This window comes from Acinonyx jubatus, chromosome B1 (genome assembly GCF_027475565.1).
Source record: "Acinonyx jubatus isolate Ajub_Pintada_27869175 chromosome B1, VMU_Ajub_asm_v1.0, whole genome shotgun sequence".
NCBI lineage: Eukaryota > Metazoa > Chordata > Mammalia > Carnivora > Felidae > Acinonyx > Acinonyx jubatus.
This window is the reverse complement of record NC_069382.1, coordinates 3,928,641-3,949,068: the sequence shown is the minus strand read 5'-3', so window position 1 is coordinate 3,949,068 and position 20,428 is coordinate 3,928,641. Positions and strand designations below refer to the sequence as shown.

General features: G+C 39.4%; 1 protein-coding gene across 2 annotated transcripts in view; it reads left to right on the top strand.

Annotated features, from left to right (window-relative positions):
* Positions 1 to 20,428, top strand: part of CSMD1 (CUB and Sushi multiple domains 1) — a 1,996,605-nt gene that overhangs the window by 356,852 nt on the left and 1,619,325 nt on the right. For both annotated transcript variants that reach the window (XM_027049973.2, XM_027049974.2), the window contains exon 2: positions 12,383 to 12,599. In XM_027049973.2, the coding sequence (XP_026905774.1) occupies positions 12,383 to 12,599 (217 nt within the window). The remainder of the gene's footprint in view (positions 1 to 12,382; positions 12,600 to 20,428) is intronic.

The following is a 20,428-nucleotide window of genomic DNA, read 5'->3' as shown; positions in this document are numbered from 1 at the left end:
CAACTGAAACTAGAAATAGTTTTTGGCTTTCTCACATGGCCGCCTATAAATAGAGACACATAAGCAGAACCCAGTCTTCAGCTCAGATACAGAAACACATTTTTTTGTTTCTTTCTCAATTTACATAATTACCTGTCTCCTCACAAAGAGCAGTAGGAGCGTTCTAAGGATTTAGAAACTGTCCTTTGCTTCTGTAATACAGTGTGTAAGAGTTATTCTTTTTAGAAAACAGAAGGAAGAAATAGTATAAGGTTTCTACATTGTGGCATAATAGAATGAGCGCCAGTGTTAAAATAAAATACTCTGGTTCACTTTCCCCTTCCCCTGCTTATGGGTATGTGGGTGTGACTTTGGTCAAAGCACCCAACTCTTTAGTTTCCCCATCAGCAAAAAGAGGAATGCCAAGGTCTATCAACATCCCTGCGAGGATAGAACATTTATGGAAAGTGCTTGCCATATGGTGAGTATTCAGTGCGTATTGTAGCAGTATCCTCTATCAGATACAGCCGTCAGCCTGGCTTTTCTGCTCCTGTATACTGAATGTTTAATTTGTGCTAGGCATTGTACTCAGCCCTGGAACTGGAACACCGGTCTAGGAGGAAGACATCTGCCCTCCTGTGGCTTTCAGTCTAGAGCTCTTATCTCTTCATGAAAAGATTCAGAAAATAATGATGGGTTATCAACAATGACGCACTCTTCTCAAATGCGCTGGCTGATAGAGCAGTTGAAGCCCGCAAGAGAGATTTGGGGCCAAGGGAAATAGGTAGTCACAGTGTAGGGAATATGGTAATGGGATTGATACTTCATGGTTCCGATGGACTAAGCATCAGTACCGAGGAACTCCTGGATTCGCTCCTGACTCAAATCAATCTAAGGTATATATGGAAACAAATTCTTTACACACTGATGCTGTTACCACAGTAGACATGCATCCTTCCCCACCGTCCATAAAATGCACTTAACAAGTAGCCAGATCCCAGGTCTCGCCAAACACTGAATCTGGGACAGTGGGCGTCATGATGTCTCTCTACCATCATATCGGGGACTTTATAGTACACCCTCAAATTCCCTACAAAGTCACTACCTAAAATCACAAAGACTCTGGGTAAAAACATGATTGTAAGTGTCAAAATTCTGTTCAAAGATGAAACCTAGTAGAATGTGAAATCAACCCTGTAAATGATGACATATATCATAGTTTTCTATGTGCAGCCACCGTGCCAAAATTACATTTTTCTTCCAGGTGGACACAAAATCCACATACAAATCTCAACATCATTCCATTGAGTAGCAGGGGGAGAGGTTAATAGTCTGTGCCTGTATGAGAGAGGAGGGCCACAGAGAGAATCTCATTGTCCTTATGCTCCTTGGGTGGACTTTCCATCACAGGACTAATGGCCAAGGCACCATTGAGGGCCAGTGAGTGACCAAGACCCTCCGTGAAGCCACTGAGGGTCTGGGTGGCAGAATCATCTCCAGATTTGAGGAAGTGGGAACAAGAGAGACCTTAAATTGAGACCTGTAGCATGTCAGGAGTCTTATAGGTCTCCATGGTCTATTTGCCCAAAGCACAAATACATACAAACCCTTTAAAAAATAAATTTACATGCAACTTCTTGGAGACCAATTCTTTTATATTAAATCTATAAAATAGCCCTTAAGATTCTAACGAATGTCACCTCAATTATTCTGCATAGTATTAAAGAGTGGAAAACTCATGACATGTTTATTTTTCATTTTTTAGCATTTACTTGCTAATTTGGGGAAGGGTAAATACCTGGTAATTTGTCATGCCTTCAGACCCTAAATCTGAAAAGCTTCCCTAACTCCAAAGGACCTCGTCCATTAATGCTCTCCTTTACCTTCCTTGCAAACAGTTTACCCGGGCTCCGTTCTTCCTGACGCATATTGGAGCATGGGGTTTTAGCATGACTTTTGAACATTTCAGTTTCTCTTTGGAGGTAAACTCTCACTAGATGTTAAGAGAGACCATAATATTAGAATTTTCAAATATCTCTCGATGATCTAGAAATCATTTCCTGCGGTTCAGGAATGAAGGAAATCTGGAATGGAAGTGTAATGATAATCCACCTGCCCAGAAGGGGCTCATGCAGAGGATAGGATAGGGTTGCTGGTAGAAATTCTGAGCACCCAGGGAAAGACTCAGCTGGTAGTTTTATTTTGCCTTTCTTAACAAGGAACACTAACCAGATTATACGGCATCGTGATTAAACTAAATAAGTTAATATCTTAGATTTTTTAATGCTCTGTTTAAGGGAAACTTAGTTCCCTCCATTGATCCACCACCATTACCTTGAGAGCCTGGTTTAGGCTTCTTTTGACTTCTCATGTGTTAAAGCAAGAGTATGAAATAACATTATTTCAAGTTTGGGGAACAATTCAATCCTACTTGTCCGTAATGATGTGTTTCATTACTAGGAATTGCATTAAAAGATAAAGAAATATCTGACATCCAATTAAGAATGTTAATTGTACCGTCTATGGAGAGAAAGAATTCCCTGAATTGATGAGTATGGTTTGTTTCTGTGAGAAAAGTAGAATTGGCTTCAGTATAGAAATGCAGATTTGAAGGTTCTGAAAGAAAAGACTCCGATTTAGATGGGAACCTGTTTTAGGCAAAAAGTCATCTATTTAAAGCGCATCACTGTGGGATCTGGGAACCACAATGAAGTGGGGCTGTGCTTGTTTGTTTTGTGTTAATTTGATTTGTTTAGTGCTATAATAAACGCCGCCATTCAAAATCTATGAAGTCAAATAATTCAACAATTCAATGTTGGTATTTCAAGTACCTTAGTGTGCTTTAAGGGACCATACAGGCTGGGCACCAAGCAGGTGTGGGTGCCCCCCAAAGGCACCTTCTAGAAATCACCACAACCTTGCAAAATCACCCTCATTTTCCATTTGTGGAAACTGAGGCTACTATTGACCAGGTGACCTATTCAAATCCCTAGCGCCCCATGCTGGAAATTCATCACACTTTGGTTTTGTTTGATTCGGAGACCAATGCTATTTTGCCCCTACACCGTGCACAAAGTTCCTCCAATTTGTCCCTGCGGAGTAGGTAGACATTGAATGAGTTTATTACCATTAATGTAAAAATTTCTCAGTTGGTGAAATCATGACAGTATTAGAATGAACTAAAGCTTCCTCCCCTGGGTGCAGTAGCTAAGGAAACAACATTGACATCATATCTGTGCGGTTCCAGGTCTGACTCACTGCAGCTTTCCCTTGCCCTGAATTATGACCCCCTTTTAGAACGAAAAGGCAGAGATGCCAATATACCAGGAAGATTGCAGAGGAAAAACTTAGCTTCAAATAAAGCAGGGACTACTTCAGTTAGTCTCGGGAGCTCTCGCCAATCAGGCTGCTGAACAGCATGGAGATTGCAGGACCCCTCTTCTCGGCATACTAATGACAACACCCCAGTCTGAATGCCCTGGGTAATCAATCGCCTGGCTGGAGTATGATTGAAGTTCCTTCTAGTACCACTACTTTATATCTTTGATGACTCTGTCCACCTGAGTGTGTATATCGATTAAATTTATGCCACTGTCATCCCTACCCCACACGCATATGCCTCAACTTGACCACGTGCTTCAATGATTGAACACTGATTGCCAGACACTGTTCTAGAATGGGGATATACACAAGGCGGGTGGTGTCCTCACGCTTGAAAGGGTTCCACAGCAGTTACAGAGACAGGTAGTCAACGAGTACACAAGTAAACAGGATATTTTCATGAAATGCCAAATACAACAAGGAAATACAAGAGGGTGCAGGGTAGTGAGGATCGATGCCGGTGCGGGGGGGGGTTGCTGATGGAGATGAGAGTCTGCACTGCAACCTGCATGGAGAGATGTCACATACGGGAAGATCTAGGGGAAGGGCACTCAGGGCAGATGGATAAGCATGTGCGAAGGCCCCGAGGCTGTGGACAAGCGGAGTGTGTTCTAGGAAAGGAAATAAATTAAGCAGATCAAGCCCATGTGTAGTGATGAAAACAGACTTTACTGGAGGGAAGAAAGACCCTATGCTTTATATTTGTAGTCCGGTGAAAACCCCATTTTCTATTATAAGCACTAGAAATCGGGCATCCGTGCTTCATTCGTAATCTAACAGCTACCTGGGTGGCCTCGTTCATGGGCTGTGAAATCATTAGGGATGAACTGATTCCTTGGCATCATCTCAGGCTCGTGAGCCTTTGGCTTTTCTACATTTTCTCTCTGCTCATGTTGTGAGTAATCTCCCATAAGTGTTTGGGATTAACACTAAACCAAGCACCCTAAGGCTCTCAGCTACAGTAGCCAATATTCAGCTGCTCTTGGCGCTCTGAGAGCTATAATGCTTCTAAAACTTCCTCCAGGACGTGTCGTTCCTAGAAAATGCCCGAAGACCTTAATTTTAAAACACCTTAATCAAAGTCCTACGAAGGGCATTTTTGAGTCAAGATCCTTGTGCAATTAATCATCTTACAAATAATGCAGACCCTGAAATAATCGATGAAACCGTGGAAGATAATGCGGAGTTTAATGCATATTTGATTTGTTTACCGCTTCAAAAAGTACTTATCTGATCAGGGAAACTTCCTCTTCCATCTCTGAAATTTGAGAGCTGCTGATATTTGAAATTCCGGATCCACTTAAGAGTATGCCATATTCCTTAGTCATTAGAGACAATGAAAAATTCAAGCGAAGTTTACAGCTAACTATTTTTTCTTTTTTTAACTTCAGAGTTAGGACATTGTTACATCAAGAGGAGGAGGTGATTTTTAGTCCTGTAGCAAACCTACGGGTGTGTGGTATTGTCTTTCCATAAAAAATGTCAAAATAGGAGAAGCTTTGGAGATAGAAAATCTGGTACAGAAGTAAAATTTCCCTTGCATAGAAATGTACATAAGATACGACAAACGTAAATTGTTGTTTTCATGGAAAGGATACAGGGAATGAATGGAGATGGCTGCTGAGTATAATAAATAGTTTTTAAAATTTTTCCTGAATTGCATTGTTTTCAAAATAAATCAGTGTTGCACTTGTCGCAGCAGAATATAAACTTGTTTATATTTTCTGTGTGTCTTGCCTGAGATTCAGCTGTGATGTTCACATAGCTTCTGCTCATTCTCTGTATTTACACACAAGCCTATTCTTTCCTCTACATGGGCCAGGTAGTTGGAATGTAAATATATATTCCCAAATCTTCTTATCTCTGGGTTATTCCTCTGCAGCCCGGGTGATCATTTGTCCTGTGACTGGTTTCAGGGTCGGTAGAATTCAGTATGGAGTATCCTTTCCTGGAATGGCTTCCTTCCCATACTGAACATAATAGACCATATCTCCCTGGAGCCACTGAACCAAATCTCATGTCAAAATGCCCTAGAGAGGAAAACATTTGCTCTCACAGTGGAATTTACATAGCAAAGGCATTACCTTATCATAAATCTTTGTCTGCATAAATCTTGTCACACCTATCAAAACAAAAGTTAGGCTAGCTTCTACCTGAAAGGCTGTGCAAGGATTAAATGAGATAGTATACGCCAAGACCTTGGCACATGAGTTTTGCAAAAATGACATCTACTACTTTCTAAGAATGGGTCATCGGGTCCAGAATTGGGGCAACAACACTGTCAACAACTGTGGCATCCAGGAAGGCATTTGTTGATACACACACTCGTTCATCAGATGCTTCGGCCAACCAGAATGAATCACAGATGAATCATCTCAGCAAATGCTTTCTTTGAGGAAATGAAAGGTGTGTGCTAAGTAGGAGAACAAATTATAGACAGTAAGCGTTTAGGAGGGGGTACAGGAACCTTCAGAGCAGGGGGTTTTTTCATCTCAGAAATGCCAAGGACGTACGGCCACGTTCTCAGCTGAGTGTTTTCCGAGAGTGACTTTCAGAGTAGGGAACTGTCACAGGGCACAACACGCCCTGTATCTGTCAGAATGTGCGCTACAGCCTTCATGGGTACACACCCCTGTTTAACCGACATCGTCTCTACCCTCACCGGGACTCGGTGTTGCCAGTGGGCTCTTTAGGGAAGCAGCGGTGGTCTTATGGACCTTCTGAGAATAAAAATCAGGATCAACAAGCAAACAAAACAAGACACATCCTAGATCCAGTTTTCCTGGCTGTTATTCATTCTGTAGGACCGGACACTACGGCTCTGAAACAAACCGCTCACGTACATCGGGTGACACATGCCACTTTAAACAGTGTCGGGATTAGTGAAGTGTTTGGGAAAAGTGATGGCAGTGATAGATCAGTTTTAAAGAAAAACTGAAGTGAGAGTTTCCCAATATCTGGATTTCACGGTGCGATCTAAGCTATTCACTAAAGTTTGATCGGTACTCAAGCCTAAGACGGATTGCATTTTGTATGGGGCTGGTCTCTAGTGAGGTGTTTTGGGGGACAAACACCAGTCTCTGGCGTCAGAAATCCCTACTTTGTTTCTGAGAAACTTGGGATGACTCTCCACTTCCACCTGCATTTTTGTATCTATACCCTTCATGTCGCAGGACTGCCGTCTGGCAAACTGAGATTCTGCGTGAAAATGTAGTTTGAAAACAGTGCCTCACTCCCAAAGTCTACGAGAGGATTAAAATGCCTGCTGGTAATCCTCTGTGTGGGAAGCCGTGCTATTGAGGATCTCTAAATTGGGTAGAAATCTACACTAAATTAACTCTGCATGAGTCCCTGACACCTAACATTCTGTTGATTACTTCAGAAGGAACCAAGTATTTCGTAAGGTATAATTTAGCTGCTATGTGATTTAGATACCAACTTCTTTTGTTTTCCGAGCTCCAATGAGATATAACTGATACAGAATGTTGTTAGACGCCCATCTCTTAAAATTGCGGCGGGTATGGAACTTTTCTGACTTGATTCACTTGAATTGTAGCATCTCACAAACTATCTGTGGGTACAGTTCTGTGTGTTTCCATGTGACATGCATTTAAGGTATGTGTGCAACGCATATCATTACATACATACATTCTTTTTCTTCCGTTGACATTGGCATTTGATTTCAAGGTAACTTCCATCATCCGAACTTGAAGAAGGAAGACCAGTAGACATTTTCTTCAGTAACAAGTGAGCTTTCGATCCTGTAAAAAACAACACAATTTTCACCAAAAGATTAAAATTATCCGCAGGTTGCTTCAGTGCCCTTAGGAAATATAACTTAAAAAAGTACTTACAGTCGATGCCTGTTGAGCAATATGTTGATGCGTGATTATGTTTATAGTATTTAAAAATGTGTCTACTAAATTTCCTTCCAGTTAAAACAATCTGCTTCTTTTAAGTTGTTTTTAAGGCCGACATTTAAATCAAGAAACATAGATTTAAGCCATTTAAAAAGAAAACATTTGTAAAATATTTGAGGGTTCTCTGTAGCAGACAAGCGCCTGTTAGAGTAGGATAACCAAGAGGGGACAGTCGTATGAGGGAGATAGGCAAAAGTCTTTGTTGGGACGTTTGAGGAAGAGCCTCCACCTTGGCATTTGCTGGTGGTGGGGCTACAGGAAGTCCCACACTCTCTGTGTAAGTGCGTGTGAACCCAGAAATGTACATAGATGTCATGTATCATCCACATACATTCATCTGTGGCTTTACTTTATTCAACTAAAAGAACATTTTGCTATTGAAGCAATCTTTATTTCAGACATACCTTACCAAGATACCTGAATTAAGTTCTGGTGCCAATGGTGAATGTCATCTGTAAGTTATTTGCATTCCTGAATTATAATCACTTCACATCCTGGGGTTAACCTTTTGGGGAATAATTTTGCTCTATTCACAGCTGGTGTCAGCCGTTATTTTTTGTGAGTGTGTTAGGAAGCATGAACCCCAAATAGATCATAATGATGCGGAGATCCACAGCTCACAGTAATTGTTTTTAAGGGGATGTCCTTCAATTCAACATTAGTATAGATTTTGAATTTCTCTCAGGAGTTGTAGTCAATACCATTGTAGTACTGATGTGTAGACAAATAATTATTTTCACATGCCTTGTGTGTTTTTGTTTTTAAATGAGAGTCGAGATGCTTGAGTGGGACAGGAGACATTGAGTAAATTGTTGGGAAGTTCACAATTCCCTAGTGGGACCAAAGCGGGGGGTGGGGGGTTGTTGTTCCTACAAAGACAGACCAATAAAATCAGGATTTTTTTTTTTTTTTTGTAGCACAAAATGCTATTTTCTTATACCTTTTGGATAGACCTCCACCCAGATGAGAGAGGTCAGGGCTGCAGAAGGACTTCCATATTATGATCCATTTGTCTCTTTCCAATTTTAGAAAAACCTGGCTCTGATTCTGAATCTCCATCTGCCTATAATCATTGTTTTCCTATTCTACTACCTTCTTCTTATGGATTCATGAGGTTTCTTCATTACATTATGAACATGCCATTTGTTGAATACAAACATCCTAGTGTTTGTATTTCTTTTTCACTCTCTCCTTTCATGAGTATCATTTTTGGGGTTCCATTTAAGAGATCTTTGCTTGCCACACAGATCAGATTTTTTATGCTGTTTTCTTTTGGAAGGGTTATTGTTTTACACCTTCCATTTTTGTCCGCAATTCATAGGGAACTGATGTTTGTATGCATAGTAAGGTAGGGATCAAGATTTATTTTTCCCATTTGGATATCCAGTTGGCCCAGAACATTCTATTAAAAAACCATCTGGGGCGCCTGGGTGGCTCTCTCGGTGAAGCATCGCACTCTTGATTTCGGCTCAGGTCATGATCTCGTGGTCCGTAGTTCGAGAATTGCAGTGGGCTCCATGCTGGCAGTGCAGAGCCTTCTTGGGACCCTCTCTCTGTGCCCCCGCCCTGCTCACACTCTCTCTGTCTCTCAAAATAAATAAACTTAAAAAAAAAAAGAAAATACCATCCTATTTCTAGCGCACTGAAGAACCACATTTGTTATAAATCTAGCATTTATATCTCTGTGACTTTGTTTTGGGGCTTTCTACTCTGTCCCGTTGTCTATCTAGGTTTGTACCAGTTAGACACTTGAATTACTATAGCTTTATAATAAGATATGACCTTCAGTAGCATAGGATCTCTGATTCTGTTCTTCAAGGTTGTCCTGGATATTCTTGGTCCAGACCAACTGCATCAGAATCTATCTGAGGGACAGATACGTGGAAAGCCCCTAAGTTGTTTGGAATGTGCATCCCGGCTGGAGGGTTGCTCATCTAACTTTTGAGCACTTCCCAAAGTTCCTCCCAGGGCCTGTGGAAAATTCTGTCTACTGATCAAATGCGACTCATTCTTCAAAATCTAATGTACTAATTGGTACCCATTGCAACCTAAGTGTTACTTCTTGGAGAAAAGTCTTAATATCTGATAATCGGGTTCAGCATGATGGGTCTATAATAGTAGCTACTTTCCAGCTGACACTTTTTCCCTTGAATTTATTTTTCCTTCTTCCAATTTATAATCAAGTTTTCACTTTTTGATTTACTGTGAAGCAGGAATTGCTAGATAAACCAGGAAAGCTATTTTCCTTAAAGACCTTCAAAACCCCCACAGCTTTAATATCTACTTGTTACAGTGTTATTGTTAGATTTAAATTTAGTGGAAAATGGGCTTCTTATTAGTTCTTTGGTTTTAAACTCATAAATCCCTTTCATTAAATCTTCTTTATTAAGATTTAGCAAACTCCCACCAGCATTTGATAATATTCCTGTGAAAGACTTGACTCTCTGAGAGCTACTATTGTGTAGTATTTTTTTAACATGTAAAACATAGTTGCAAATAATTTTCTGTTTGCAGTTCAACAATAAAAGCAGGGATAATGCTTGTATTCAGATACTTATACTACGTGTAATAATCTGCCTATGCCCCGATCCCTCTCAAACTTTCTTACATTGTTAGGGTCAAAGCATTTAAATCCATTCGAGAGTATTGGTGGGAAATGTCCAGATGGAGAAGGAATGAAACCCTGCAGGCAGTGTCCAGGGGCCACTTGCTAGCTAGCCCCAGACAAAGAAAAGGTGGGAAGGATTTGATAGACGAGTTGTTTTGTTCTCGCATATGGCGGTGATGTTTGCAATGAAAGTAATTAAAGTGTGTTCATTAGGGAAGATAGCCTGTCTGTCCTGACCTTTTCCCTTCTGGCTGGTTGACCTACACAGAGCCTGGGCAGGCACAAAATGAGAAGTCACAGAACAGGGAACGTGTAAATCGTAGCAGGGACGGGGGTAGCACAGAGAAGCCACAGAAGGTCCATACCCTACACTAGACATGGTAACGAGGGGAGAGGAGGGGGTGGGAGAAACAAGGAAACACAGGTGGGGAACCATGGAGAAAAGCAGGTGGATGAAGGATGATGCCTGGCAGGAGGGGAGGTCAGGAAGGGAAGGGTGGGAGGGTTTATCTGGTGGCAAGACAACAGTGGTGGGCAAGCAGGTGGCTGTTGCTAATTCCCAGCAGATCTTGTACACTGAATCCGGGGGCTACAATTTACAGCAAAAGAAGGGCCTGCTCCTTGGAAGCGCTCTTGATATCTGAGAACTGCCAGAGAATCCAATGTTAAAATCAATACCATAAGACTTTGGGCAGCCAAGGCCGCCCGGAAGCAGCTCTCAGGCACAGTTTTAACCCGCTCAGTGGCCAAAGGCAGCTTTGTGGCGCGCTCTGCTCTTCCTGTCTTTCCTCCTTCTCATGCGGTTTGGCTTCTGTACCAGTTCTGCACCGATTCCACCAGTAGTCGGGGAGGGGGGTGCCCCCACAGCAACAAGCAGGCCGCGCTGGGGCGTCGCGCAGGGCACCTCCATCCTGCCGCCGTTCACCTGCAGACAGCATCACATTTCGCAGGGCAAGTTTCCACGGCACCGCCTTCCGCTCCAGACACACACGGGAAGTCCATGGTGTGATCTGTAGCTCTGACTTTCTGGTTGGAAATGAGAGGTTCCCACGACCTCTCCCTTGGGTTCCGTTAATTTGCTAGTGGGGCTCGCAGAACTCAGCAAACCCGTTTACTCACTAGGTTGCTGGTTTAGTGCCAAAGAAATTAGACGATGCCAATCCACAGCCGGATACAGAGATGCACAGCACAGGATCTTCCAGGGTCTCCACATGCTCACAAACCTGGAAGGCCTCTGAACTCCTTCTTTTTGTGTTTCTATGGAGACTGTATCGTGTGGGTGTGATTGATTAATAGGTGTCGTTGGCCCTTGGCAATTGATTGAACCTGCAGCCCCTGTGTCCCTCCCGGAGGCCATGGGTGGACGTGGGACTGCAAGTTCCGGCCTTCTGGTCACATGGTGGTTTCCCCTGGAAACAGCCCCATCCTTAGGTGCTTTCCAAAAATCCTCTCATTAACATGACACAAGACATACATGTATTTTTTTTCTTTCATCCCATAGGACATTCCAAGGTTTGTAGGAGCTCTGTGCCAAAGGGACTAAGACCAACTATATATTTATTTCTTACTTTATGTCTTATTATAAATCACAACATCACAAATGTCAAACTCGAATACTGAGAGCAATCCTAATTCAATTCAACCTATCTAAGGGAAATTAGAATAAGAAAGGGGAATAAAGTGTGGGATATCCTGCAGACGTGCCCAGGGAAGCCATTTTCTTCAATGGCATCCATCCCTGCAAGATGCACTTGTCCTCTTACCCCCATCTGCTGAATACCCATCCCCGGCCATGGGAATAGGAAACCTTTGACGGAGGGGAGGTCCCTGATTCCCTTGGGCGGCTCCTTAATCTTTGCTAACTTAATTTCTTTGGTTGTCCGCCTTTTATTTTGGACTGGATAAGATTTCTGTGGCTTTGTGTTTTTCTTTGACTTTGTGGGACTTTGCCATATTAGGTGAGAACCAATAGTTTGAATACTAAATGTGGTTTTCCCTAATTATTCATATTGCTTCACACTGCAGTCATTGGAATATGCCAATATGTGTGGATGAGTGTAGTTTTATAGTGGTTATTTGACCTGTCAATTTAGTTTCTCTGAGCAAGGGACTTATAGGCAGGGTGTTCAGCATTCAGCATAATACTACCCAGATAATCGGCACCAAATTTGTTTCACAAATATGGTAGGTTGATACCGATGAAGATGTATTTAAAATTACAGAGAAAATTTTTTCCCCAAATTTCTAATGAGTTCCCAAATTTGTATATTTTCCTTCTTTGCCTTCCCCCCACCCCCGCCCACTGTTAACACTGGACAACACTGCTACAATTTATCATTCAATAGTTGTGCATGAAATAAGCCGCAAAATAAGCCATTATAAAAACTGGTCAAAATGGTTGGAAATTTTTTTTTAAATCCCAGAGGAAAGATAGGCCACAGTAATATACTAATATGCTCTTTGTGTGTGTGTGTGTCTGTGTTTTCTTTTCCAGGTCAGAACTGTGGAGGCTTAGTCCAGGGTCCCAATGGCACCATCGAGAGCCCAGGGTTTCCACACGGTTATCCAAACTACGCTAACTGCACGTGGATCATTATCACAGGAGAACGTAATCGGATACAATTGTCATTTCATACCTTTGCTCTTGAAGAAGATTTTGATATTTTATCAGTTTACGACGGCCAGCTCCAACAAGGGAATTTGAAAGTGAGGTAAAGTATTGGTTCTTTATATTATAGATTTAGGTAGCACTGTTTGACTTAGAGTCTGAAACTTAATTGGAATTAATTATGTGAACTTAATTACCGGAAAATTTTAGTTACAATAAAGAAAAAGTAGACTGCAGATTTGTGCACTCTTTAATACTTAAAAACTTGTTATTAAAAGCAATCATTGACTTCATTTATAGACATCAAATTGTTGAAGATCTGCAAAACAATGCTGTCAAGGTAATTGAAGGAAAGTGACAATACGCCATTGTTTTTAAGCAACTGTAGATTTGAGAGAAAATGCACGAAGAGAAATGCATAAGTACAACTCAGAGAACAACAAAAGGAACTTTTATATTGTCAGAGAATACATTCACTAAAAAGTCTGGGAGGTGGGCGGAGTAAAAACATGAAAGAACGTTGAACTCTGGAGAGAATTTTTGGTTTGCACCATCATAATGCATTCTGTTCTCCATTAGTTTTCTCTTCTGATCTATGATTTTTACCATAAAGAAAGAAAAAAATATTTTCTGGAATGATTTTAAGTTACATTTTTAAAAAATTTATCAGCAAGGAAAGCATTGTACCTGTACAAGTTTATGCATTTTTTTTTTTAAATTTGTCAAAGGAAACAGGAACATCCCCTTCAAGAAAGTGGAATTTCTTAGGTAAACTGATGAACATACTTAAATAAGGCAAATAAGTCTTTACCCTCGGCTTTAAAATTCTATACTAATTAGGGACTGTTTGCTGCATATATAAAGTTAGGTAAAAAATTGACAGTGGGCAGAAGAGGTTGTATTGGTTAGATAAATGAAATGGTATTGTCACTAATGTCAACAGAAATACACACAAGTCACATATTTGATTTTTTTTTCATTTTGTAGATTGAGAAAAGTCCTATAGAAAATTGTACATCTAGTTAATATATTGATATATTAGAGTATATGTAATTGATATATTAAATATACAATGATATATTTTCTTTGCACTTTCTTTATGCATTTTCAGATATAAAACATCTTTTGGTTTTTCTGGGTCATTTATAATATCCATTGTCTATTTTTAGAAACTCTTTTCCATTTATCCTTTTTGTCATATTGTGCACACAGTTATCTTCTTTATGGATTATTAGGTAAACTTTCTCCCGCCTAACATGTATGGCCCTATGCTTTAGATGTTTGGCAAAGTATCTATGTATTAATCCTTGGTAGTTTGATGCAAGATTGATTCCACGCTTACTGATCTTCTAAATATTAGTTATTTACTAGTTTTTATTCCAAATAAATTATGATACTAGAGAATAGTGTTATGTTGTAATAATAGAAAGAATTATAAACTGCAAAGACATAAAAAAACAAGAGAATCCAATTTATTAAACCATGAAGTCATATGACTTTGTTAAAAGTATTTCTTTCTCATTCCATTAGAAAAACTCTTAGTATGTCCCCTTAAAAAATACTTCTTTGTCAATACTTATATTTCCCATTTTATTTTAATTTATAATTTAAAAGTCGTTTATTCTAATTTATATCATTGTCTTTTTTATTTTATAGTGTTTTATAATTATTTTAATTTATAACTTTATTATAATTCCTACAATTCTATCTTATTCTAAAGGAAACCTGCCTGAATGTTAATTTGAGTCACTGTCTCTAAACAATTTATGTCCTCATGGTAACATTATGATCACTTTATATGTTAACTACAAAGTTTAGAAAACAGCATTCCTGCCGTCTTCAGTATTATAACATGATCAGCAGTGGAAATATTAAGGATGGGACGACTAAACTCATTGTACTTTATGTCGAGGTTCCAGTGAATAGTATATAAATTGGTGTCAGTGCCTCAAAGAGCTTTATAAATATTGGTGCGTTACATGATTGGCATCCTCATTTTTTTTTTCTCACGTGGGTATTTTTTTTTCTCACGTGGGTATTTTTACTAGAGGAGGCAAAGCAAAGAAAGCTGATAAGAAAGAACTCCTTGGGTTCCTATACATTTCTCAGTTACCTACAATTTTTTGTTTGAGACAGAGAAAAAATATGTCCTGTTTCTGGTCTTTAAGGTGTGGAAGATGGTTTCATGTCTCCATAAAATTGTATAATCTTCCTTGTACCTTCACACTTAGAATGCCTTTGTGTGGTCAGTCCATGGGGGTAGGGTAGCACTTTGGGGGACAGAAGTGGTCATTCTAGGTATCATTACACAAATGAGCAAAACATATCAAAAAAAGAATTCCATCGACTGCTAATTGCTATGGGTCTTTACTCAAATCAAAGATTTTGGATAAATAATGACATGAACTATGAAAAGGAACAGTGTCAGGGCAAACCCATGAGGTGGTTGCAACATTTCACCATCGGTTGATGGCAAAGTAGTTTTAAATAGCATCGAATTCTAATTAATGAGGTGAGGAAGACTCCAGTCTCCTTGTTGCTACGTGTTTCCCATTAGGTTTTGGAGCAGTTGTCTGTTTCTCAGGCATACTTCAATCAACACTGTAAGCATCCCTGGAATTCTAAGGATCTCCTGTGACAGGACTGATGTCCTCTCTGGCCCACTGTGTTGTCACATTGTTACTTAGAGCTGTCCTGCTCTCACTTGTCACTTCATGGCTGCATAGAAACTGTTTTCATTCGCTCAGCATGTGTGCCCACAAAAAAGTTAATAATTGTTTTATTAAGGAGCTTGAGAATTTCTATAAAGAGATTTCTTTTGTTTAACCACTGTAAAGAAAATGTTTCCAAATACTCCACTATTTACATTTAATCCCCCAGTGACAGAATTTGGGATTTGGGGGTTAGGATTGTTGATATTTATGTTGCAATTTGACCTATAGTGAAGACTAACCAAATTATTTACCCTGTGTAAAGAAATATATTCTTGAAAACAAAAAACATATAGTTCATGTTACCATCTTGGATTGTTTATATATAGTTCAAAAACATATGATATGCCCCTCCATCAATAAATTCAATTTTAACATATAGATATTGACAGGTAAATTAAGGCTTCTCTTCAGCACAAGAGAAAAGATTTGATTCAAAATTGGAAATAGAAATCTTCTCTTTGAGGAGAACCTGGCTGGCTCTGTTGGAAGAGCATGCGACTCTTTGTTCTCTAGCTCATGAGTTCGAGCCACACGTTGAGTGTAGATTTTACTTAAATAAATAAATAAACTAAAAAAATAAAAAAAAAAAAAAAAAGAAATCTTCTCTTTGAATTGCCTGGAATTAAAACCACTGATTTTTATGACCTGTCACAGACCTGTCACATTTTTGCTGTTTTTTTAAATCTCTGGACTTTATAGACTCTGCCCACTCTCTTGCTTTTCAAAGCCCTACAGAGGTCCAACCAAGTAGTCATAAAGTCTTTGGTTTTTATTGGGCAACATCTCTTCATTAGCTACTACCTGTGCTGATCCTCAAGAAACTGTTCCAATAAAGGCACTTGTTCTATTGTAGATTGACCCAGACATTTTGGTTGACCAGTACACCAATACAATGACATTCCTTCCCTTGGCTCATGCCTCCTCACCCGCAAATACGATAGAAATGTATTCCTCATACTTCTGGAGGCTGACAGTCCAAGATCAAGTTGTTGGCAAATTTAATGCCTAATGAGGGCAGGTTTCTTGGCTCGTAGATGGTCGTTTTCTCCTGTGTCCTCACATGACAGAAGGAACAGGGTAGCTCTTTACGGTCCCTTTTATAAGGTCATTAATCTTATTCGTGAGGCCTCCTCTCATGTTCTAATCACCTCCCAAAGGCCTTACCTTCAAATACCATTAAATTGGAAGCTAGGATTTCAACATACGAATTTGGGAGAGGGGTCACAAACATTCAGTCTGCAGCACAATGGGAGTACTTTATTTAGTTGAATAGGTTTTTCCTTGCTCTGACCTTATAAGAGAATATGTTTATCATTCTATTTCCTCATCCTTCTCTCTATTCACCTAAAGGATGTCATACATTAAAAAACCCATTTAATATTATACTTATTTCAGAAAATTTTCCCTGTGCTTCCCAAATTAAAAAACAAGAACCCTCCCAAAGACTTCTTTTTTCTAAGCTCCTTTAGCACTTGGCACCGACATAGACCCTGAAGCACATACTCCTTTCAAATTATACCAGCTCTGAAGTTGCCTCTAGTTGGGGATGCATATCTCTTTGTTGTGGTGTGTCAAACAGAACATATGTCCTCTGAGGTCAAGACATGTGTTGTGAGTGTGTCTTCTCTGATGATAATAGATATGTTACCTTGAAAATAGTCAACAAATCTTCATGGGGTGCTTTTGATTAAAAATACTCCTGATTCAGGGCCCCTCGTCACTGTCCTCTGTGCGTGTAACCCCACATGACTTCTATCTAACTCCTCTGGATGGGCTGGAGTTAATTGTCCAAGAGAGAGGGTGCTCGCTAAATATGAAGTGGTGACATAGCATTTATTTGTCCCTAAATCAGAAAATAATCGAAGTTGACATCAATTTCCAAATGTGATAACATTATAATGTCAAGCTTTGAATGGAAATCTCATTATAACCTCAATAAATGAATAAAAGTGAGTCTATGGAGGGAAACTGTGTCATGCATATGTGGGAAATCAGAATATATTATTCCAGGATTATTGTAGAATACAAGAAAATAGCTTTGGCAGTGATCTTGACTCTCCTTCTGTGACATACAAGATTATCCTTTATTTTCTGCGCTGATGATAAAGAAGTTGGGAATTAATATGATAGGGCCATTAAAATCAGGAAATCATGAATAAGTATTGCTAAAAGATCAGTTTTCTCCAATTTTTTCCTACTCTGTCATAATGTGTCTGACTGCATTAAAGTTAGCTAATAAAGCTGTCTAATCTTAACTATATCTGGTGGTTTTTAGAACTTGAGAACTTTAAGCACAAAGAAGGGGTTCCACTTATATTCAGATCATATTAGACTAGAGATCTAGAAATGCCTAAATTCTGCCTTTCTGCCCCCCATTGCTGGTATGAGGTCCCTATGGAGCCATTCACAGATCGATAGATAAAAATCAAAGCATCATTCTATTTTTAGTTTGGGTGGTGACTCATGCACCAATTAAGACTCCAACAGAGGTACTGCAAAGTGGGCATAGAATATTCGATGGAGACTAGAGTCTTCTATTAATACCAGACACGTATCGTGACATCTTATCATATTCAGCCAGACACATGGTCAGGAGGAACTGGAGGGAATGGCCAGCCTGCCCACACCAGCGCCTGGTGAGGGAGGGCTCCAAAGAGAAGGGCCTAGTAGCTGAGATGAAAACACAGTAGGAGAGTCCGTGCACAGCAGTCATGTCTCAGGCCATCAAACTCCAGAAGCCCAACCAATGCTTTGGTGTCTGATTAAACAGGTTCTCATACCTTCGCGAGGACACCACAGAGGAGCTGAGCGGGACAATGGTGGCGTTTGCTGTTCTCATATAAACTTATCACAGTCCCATAATTGTGTGAATTTGTCAACAATGTTCACTCCTCTACATACATATTTTAGGTGAGGAAACAAAAGATAACTGTTTCGGATACATCTTCCAGATTTCCTTTTTCAACATATGCTTTAAATTAGCAACTCATAGGCAAGGCCGGTGCTTATTGGGTAAGGATGAGTTGATTTTCTCTTTTTTTTTTTAAGTTGGTTGTCTGCAGTGGGCTAGATGAAAGTGAAAGCCAATTAAACCAGAGATTCAAGGGTGACATTGTCTGAACACTGATGTATATCTATATATCCCTATGTCTATATCTATATATAATTCCCCCAGCTGATTTTAATAGGTAGCTTTGGTTGAGACCAACTAGAGTGTGTGTATATGTTTTATGTTTTACATATATATGACATATATATATATATATATATATATATATATATATATATATATTCATAAGACCTGTGTTTATTAACAAAGATGAAATTGCTAGTAAGGAGAAATCCCAGAGGTAAACTAATAAAGCACTTAAGGGAGATAGGCAGAGTTATGTTTGCAATAATGCAATAATACAAGCAAGTTTTAACATGTACTTGATTTCAGTTCCAATCACTACTTCTTTAAGCTCTGGTGATCTTTTTCTGCAGTAGCAAAAATTGATGCTTCGTTTCAATATCGTGGCCATTTTGAAGGTGGCAAACCACATTAATATGGCCAGAGAAGCCTTTTGGATCATCAGAAAAATATATATGTGTGTGTGGCAAAATTCCCCCAACTCCTATGACATTTCCTTATCCACATGCAGACATAAGGAATAGCATTGCGAGTCTCGGAAAGAGAACAGATGGACAAGAAGGCCAATAAATAATTTGCAATAGGACTTCATTTTCTGAAGAGCTATTTTGTGGTGTTGGTCATGGGAACCTGAAAGTAGACATGGCTTTATAAAATCTACACTCTTATCCTCACTACCTGATAAAAAAAAAAAAAAAAAAAAAACCAAAAAGAAAGAACGTGGCTCATTGATTTAAACGCTCATACAGAATAACAAAACTACTAAAAAGAAATTCTTCAGAACACGTAATTTAGAAACCGTGAAGAAAATGACTAGAGAATTTGACTTCCTAAAATTTAAAATCCAAAAGCCCAATGTAAAATGGAGAAGAAGAATTCACAACAGTTATGAAAGACAAAGAGCTGATTTCCTTTATTGATAAGATACACTATCAGAAATATCAGGAAATAAAATCATTTAATTAAACATCTGGTAAAAATATGACCAAAAAATTGAAACGTAAAAATATGAAGGCAACTAGTATACCTAAGCCAATTAAAACAATAATGTGAAATAATGTCTCACCATTCTCAATGGCAAAACTACACGTTTTGATAAGTCAGGGTTTTGGGGAATTATTTTGGATATAAATTTTGAAATTTCTCACAAACTGAAAAACTATAAACACATTCATTCAGCAAGACTATGCTATGAACTTATTCTGCAAACGTACCTCCAAATATGGCAAAATATATGGAAAGCAAAGTTTATGAGTACATATTGATCATATCTAAAAAAATCAAGATTGTCTATCTTTCCACAGGGACTGGTTAAGTAAATTACAGTATATATGTAATATAAGATACCATTAAAATTAATACATGGGATCTTCAGAGGCTGATATGAAGAGATTCCTATATTTTATATTTAAAAATAAATACAGTCACAAACGTCCAATATCTCTTAACATCTTATTCTCTTATAATAGATGGTGTGTAATAATTCATCATCAAATACCATCAACAGAATTCCGGATGATGGTGGGATCTCGGAAATGTCTTTCTGATATATAAGTGTAATCTATTGTAGTGATCTCAGTAGGGGCTGTGGGAAGCTAGACCAAGGACATCTACTCAGCCCGAGGGCTCCCAGAGGGCTTTCTGCCAGCCAGTGTCACTGTAATCAAGAGAAAATGCTGCCTTAATCCTGAAACAGTGCGGCTACTGAGTGTCCCTGGCAGGCCTCAGTGGAGGAATGTTTTATTTTGTTTTTTTTTTGTTCCACGAGTATCTGTTGTCTGTCTTTGGAATTCTTTTTGTCGTTGTTTATTTATTTTGAGAGAGAGAGCAAGCAAGGGAGCAGGGAAAGGGCAGAGAGAGAGGGAGAGAGAGAGAGAGAATCCCAAACAGGCTCTGTGCTGTCAGTGCTGAGCCCCTTGCAGGGCTTGAACTCACCAACCCCGGGATCCTGACCTGAGCCAAAATCGAGTTCGTTGCTTAACCAACTGAGCCACCCAGGTGCCCCTTGTCTTTGGAATTCTGGTAGAAACATCCACATCTGGATCTATACCTATCTCAGTGTTTATCTCTGTCCCTAACTCTATC